This window comes from Typopeltis vanoorti, chromosome 14, assembly GCF_054136105.1.
Source record: "Typopeltis vanoorti isolate ZY-2024b chromosome 14, IOZ_Tvanoo_1.0, whole genome shotgun sequence".
Lineage (NCBI taxonomy): Eukaryota > Metazoa > Arthropoda > Arachnida > Uropygi > Thelyphonidae > Typopeltis > Typopeltis vanoorti.
In genome coordinates, this window is record NC_143562.1 from 87,717,700 (window position 1) to 87,724,135 (window position 6,436).

At 35.0% G+C, this 6,436-nt stretch overlaps 1 protein-coding gene across 1 annotated transcript in view; it reads left to right on the top strand.

Moving 5' to 3' along the window:
• The window catches only part of LOC150099733 (protein PRRC1-like), a 160,763-nt gene extending 156,630 nt beyond the window's left edge, over positions 1-4,133 (top strand). Inside the window, exon 7 of the mRNA XM_090403998.1 lies at positions 3,593-4,133. Within this exon, the coding sequence (XP_090260124.1) occupies positions 3,593-3,893 (301 nt within the window). The 3' untranslated portion in view covers positions 3,894-4,133. The remainder of the gene's footprint in view (positions 1-3,592) is intronic.
• The last annotated feature ends 2,303 nt before the right edge of the window (positions 4,134-6,436 follow it).

Here is a 6,436-nt window from a genome sequence, read left to right on the forward strand (position 1 = left end):
AGTCCTGAAAATAGTTCAGTGCAAACTTGTTTGCTAACACTTGGATAAAGGATTAAACCAAGTATATAATTTCTTGGCATCTTTAATATATAAAACATGGATGTCAATGTGTTAGTCATCAAGGAAAATATAGTTGGATTGCAGAAAAAGTCGAACTTAGAGATGTTCTAGTGATTTTCAGAATCTAGATACCAATTTGAAATAGCAAATGAATGCTGGATTTTGCAACAGAATGAGGACAATGAAATATTATGCCATAGCTGATCAGAATAAATTCTACATTTGACATACTCTGGAATGGAATGTAGATATCCTGCAATGTTCAGAGATTTTTGTAGCTGCAAATTCATACTCAGGAATTTGTTGGGCTTCAACAGCCCTGGTTCAGCAGAAGATGTATGAAAGCATAAAGAAAGGGGGAAAAATACTCAGCCTATGCAGAAACATGCAATAAATGTAATCAATTGTCAGCAAATCAAATCCATCTTCATAAAGGCCAATAGCAGAAACTTGTCCAAATGATAGCCATGCCTTCTTTCAAAAGCCATTGAAAGCACCTACTCAAATACACTTCCACCTCTCTCCTATCCAGATGGCACCACTGTTACAGCACCAAAAGAAAAGCACTGAGCTCCTAGTATAACTTTTCCTTTAACTCCTGCTGAGACGACAAAGGCAAATCACCTTTTTCTATACCAACAACTGAGCACCATATGCCTCCTGTGGCCTTTCAGCAGAAAGACACAAGACTATTAGACACCCTGAACACTATAGTCATCTGATTCCAATGGCATCTCAAGTATTGTACTCGGATGTTGTGCTCCAGAACTAACACCTGTTCTTTCTTCGATCTTCTGTACTCTACTGGCACCTATCCCATTGTCATAGAAACTAACATATATCCACCCATTCCAAAAAAGGAAGACTAAAACCCTGCCATCCTACTACTGACCAATTGCCATCACCTCAGTCTTCTCCAAAATAATGGAGAAAGTTATCAATGGTGAACTTCTTCACTACCTAGAAGCTCTCCCGTTAATCAATGATCACCAGTAGATTCTGTCAAGGTGAGTGATGAGTGATATATATATATATCCAGTGGTGAGTGATGTAGGCTAAGATATCAGCCAGATCCATGGCTGATATCTTAGCCTACATCACTCACCACTGGATATATGCCATGGAAAGGTTCGGAGAAAGATGTCTGTCACCCTTGACATTTCCAGGGCTTTTGATCATGTTTGACATCAAGGTCTGCTTTGCAAACTGCCTTCCTCAGTCTACCTGCCATCTTCAATCACTACAAATCTTATCCATAGCTTTGCCAATGGTAGCACTCTTTATTCATCCTACTCATTTGACAAATCATGCAGTTCTCAGACATCTTTTACATCAATATCATTGGCAACCAGTACTTTAAATACTAATCTCCATACCATCTTTCAGTGGAGCAAGGATAATCCCTAGTGACTGCCAAAACACAGTTCTGCCTTTTCTCTCACAAAAGGGATCTCAGCTCACCTTCCCTCATCCTCAGTAATGCACACATCACCAGACAGGATGAACTCTCTCTGTCTCCTTAGAGTGACATTTATCTCCAACTTCTCTTGCACAGACACATCACATCAATTGCTTCGTCAACTTCTAAAAAAAACTAGGCATTCTTTTCTACTCCGTAAACTATTTTACACCCACCCAGCAGCTACTAATCCTATACAAATCCCAAATCCTCCCATCCTTAGAATACTTTACACACACATTTGAGATGGTGCACATAAAATCTCCTTAAAAATTCTTGATGCTGTTTAGAGGAGAGCAATTTGGCTCATAGATGATCCGCATCTATCTCACAGATGCAGTGTTTCAGCTCTGTTTCTCTTCTACAGATAACTGCCTAATCCTTATCTGCACCTCACACATGGCACTGATGTGCTATAGGTTCTTGTACCTCTGATGTGGAATTTAAAAAAAAAAAAAATGTTTATTGTGAAGTGACTTACAGAAGTTCCATGTTTAGCTTCAGGATTATGACTCAATGCTTCTGGGCTATGTGGAAAAAATAATAATAATAAATGTCAAAAAATGCATAAAATTAATAAAATTAAATTAAAAAAAAAATAGAAGAAATCCTGACCCACTCACAGTACTAGAATAACATAGAATAACAACATGCATCAGGCCATGTAACAAATCATGTTTATAGCTGGTATAAATAGAAGGAATTTGATGACTTCCAGTCAGTGCAACTGTGTCAGTTGCAATGACTGCAAGAAGGGAACTGATAGAGTTTGAAAGAGGCTTTGTAATAGGATGCCATGTTTGCAAACCTATCATGTTTAGCAAATTGTTGACAAATTGGACCATCCTGGGTTAACAATCAGTGATACCATACTGAAATTGAAGTGCAGGGAGTCAACTGTAAGTGCTATTCGCAGTGGAAAACACGCCACTCACCAAACATTACCCTAAGGTACTATGAAGGATAATATGTTAAAAATGGCCATTCGTCGGCTGACACTTAGAATGTAGTGTTTCAGGCATCAACTGGAACATGAATTTATACAAAACATTCAGAACCGAGGCTCACAACATGGGTTTCCATGGTAGGACTGCAATATGTAAGCTGCACATTAGCCGAACTAACTTGCAGCATCGTGGTGCAAAGCGCATATACAATGGGACATGGAAGCTTTGAAAGCTGTGTTATGGTGCAGTGAATCACGCTACACCCTCTCCCGAGCAGATGGACCGGCGTAGCGCATGCCCACTGAACATCGCTTACCAGAGTGCGTAACCGTAACCCTAACTATGAAATTCGAAGGTGGCAGCATAATAGTATGATCCTGTTTTTCCTGGATTGGCCATGAACATTTAACTCAGAAAGGTATATGAACATTCTGGACAACTTTGTGGCATTTCTACAGAACTGACCTTTGTCTCTTTCAGCAGAACAGTGCACTATGTCATTAAGGCTGCTGTTGTAACTGTGGTTTCTGAACATGAACGTTATCTCACTTGACTGACCTCCACAGAGCCCTAATCTAAACCCTATTGAACATCTGTGGGATGAACTGGAGGAGCATTGGGTGAGGTCAAGGGACGGCCACTTACACAAAGAATGGTTCAAAATTCCCATTGATCATTATCGTACACTTGTGGAAAGTATGTCCTATAGGATTGCTGCAGTCATCACAGCAAAAGGTCCTACATCTTATTAAGGTGGGTACCATGGCTGTTTTATTCTTCACACTAAGCTAGTATGTATTACTAAACAATGAACATTATTAACCTGTACCTTAAAGTATATAGTGTTGAAATAATAAATGTTGTCTTCAGTAATGCTGTTAATTATAGTAATATAGCATAGACCATTGCAGTTTTGGTGTGAAATACACACTTTGTTTATACTTTTCCCTTGAATCATTTTCCTCAGAATTTTTATTCTGCTCAGTTTTCAATTTTTTAAAATTGCTTTGTGTGATATCCTGCTTATAAAACTTGTTGAAACTAAATAAACTTCCATGAGAATAGAAGTACTATTATTAGTACCTCTATTCACTAATCATTTTTTAATATTTTTTTTTAATAATAGGTGGTATGATTTGGGTTGTCTTCTACTTCATGATCCTGCTGTTGGGATTAATCTTCATGTCTACACCCAGGCTACTCTTGTACCAACATCATGTGTCATCCAGGCTCAAGAACAGACTTCCCCTGACTATCCCTTAAGATGGTCAGGTTTAGCAGTAACAATTGGTGAGGTTGTTGGAGCTGCATTTGGTGTATCTCGCACAGAATGGCATCAAGCCATGACAGGCATTTCACGTAGAGAGATATTGTTATTAGCGGCCAAATCACTAGCAGGAATGTATAAAATACATCTAAGAAGATAACAAATATAATGTGTTGGTTGTGTGTGTGAGTGTGTGTGTGTGTATATATATATATACATATAGATACATGAAAATGGTTATATCCAGTTGCACAGTATAGGACAGCACCGATTATGGCCTTAAATGCATTTGTCATCTGATGTAGAAAAGAAAGAAAAAAAAATTTTTATATTATTCAAATAGGGAATGTGCATATATAAATATGAAAATGTTTATTATATTTATTAAAGTGCTATATAGTATGTTTCATAGTATATTATTTTTTATTTTTATTATTATTTTTTTTTTTGTAAATAGAAAGGGTTTTTTAAACCTTTCCTTAAAAAAAAAATTAAATCACAAACGTGTATATTAAGCATAAATATTAAATTTCTTTTAAAAATTGAATAAAATATGCTCGTAAATTGATGCTGTTATTATTACTTATATTTTGTTGAAGTTTAAAAAAAAAATCATATTAGTTTAGAAGTTATTTAGTGTTATTTCTAACCCAGCTCTCAATTATTTCATGAAATGATATATTAGTTTTGTACAACACAGATATAATATAAAATTTAATTGATAGGAATGAAAAGTGATCCTTATATATATATATATATATATATATATATCATAAACAGATATTTTTATCTGGATTACTTATTGCAAAAAACATATGCAACAATGTAACAGCACAATGAAGTTGGAGAAAACACACCTTCATATTTATGTCAAATAGACTGCTCTATTTTGTTTTATGAAACAACCTAAAGTTTTGTAAAACACATATATGGGATCATGCTATGCATGAAATATGAATTATAACACAAACAAGATGCTCCATAAGCCAGTTTTCTTCAACTTCCTGATATGAAGTGGTATACAGGCTATCGTGACAGTACAACATGAGTGAGTGAGTATACAATTTCCTAAATAGGTTTCCTCGAAATTTGTCTGTTACTTATCATCATTCCAATATTATCATATATAACATTTAGTAAGGCACCTAGTACTGAATCAGCCCACCTAGATCTTCATCTTCCTGTGAGTCTTTTTTCTTCTCATCAAATACCTGTTTTGCTTCTTGTTTTACATCAAACATTTCCTTTCCCATTCTATTTAAATGATCATATCACCTCAGTTAGGCCTGCTCACACATTCTTGAATGCTAGTACTTTCAGGTTCTTTCACAATATCTTCATTTTTAATATGATTCTATCATTGATGCCATCTGTTCAGGCCCTTAATTTTTCTCAGAACTTTCAGATCTTAGATCAAGCATGTTATTTCTAACCCAGCTCTCAGATCCATAACTAAAAACTGGTTTGAACACTCTTTGTATATTGTTCCTAGTTTAGTGTTTTGACTAATTTCTCTCTTATTCCGTATAAATTTATTCATCTAGTCCCCACCATACCAGCTTTGTTTATTCTGTGTTTAATTTGCCATCTTCACCAACTGCTATTAACTAGCTGAAATATTTTGTTCTATCAGTTCTACATTGAGAATGCAGCTGAAGTTGTCAATTTTCATGCCAAATTTTTTACATCAGTTTTTCAGTTTATTTAGAGAATCCTGGAAATTTGTTTAGAACTATATCATCATCTGCATAAAGCAAAGAACTGAGCATCCACATTTCGAGTGCTTCCAGTTTTTTCACACACAGATTGGTCCATGTCTCTACTCCATACATTAATGTGGACCATATGTAACATTTGGAGATTCTTAGTCTTATTTTCAAATTTAGTTCTCTAGATGTCAGTAGATTTATCATATTATTGAAGTTTAACCTGCTATTTCAGTCTTCTAATTTCATCTTCTGTCCTTCCATTCTCTGCGATCAAGTGTGTGTGTGTGTGTGCGCGCGTGCGTGCTTGTTCTAGTTTATTTCCATTTTATATTGATGTATGTTTTTGGTATTTCCTTTTCTCTTGAAATTATCATGCTTTTTGTCTTTTTAAAGTTGAAATTCAGACCATACTGTTCACTCTATTGGAAGATTTCCATCTGTAAGAATCTTTAGGTCATATTTGTTTTTATCTAGAAGGACCATGTCATCTACATCTCTTAGGTTATTAATATTTCTTCCCCTACATTGATTTCTTTGAGGTTATTACTAATTTAATTAAATATTTCTTCTGTGTATAGGTTAAAGAGAATTGGAAATAAGACACAGCCTTGTCTCACACCTTTCTGAACTGGAAATTCTTCTGAGGTCTCTCCATTCATTCTCAGAGATATAGTCTGTTCCCAGTAAAGATTAGTTATTAGCCTAATGTTTTTTCCATCCATGCCTGTTTTTGAAAGAATTTCAATTAATTGCTCATGTTAAACATTGTCGAATGCCTTTTTGAAATCTATGAAACAAAGATACACATCTTTTTGTTTTTCTAAATATCTTTTTATGATGGTTCTGATGTTGAAAATATCTTCTCTTGTATTTACATTTCTATATTTATTTTTCTTTCATTTCTTTCAAGAATAACATATAAGAGAACTTTTGATACTTGACTGATGAGGCTAATTTTCCTGAAGTCTTCACATCCTGTAGCTTTTGTTTTTTC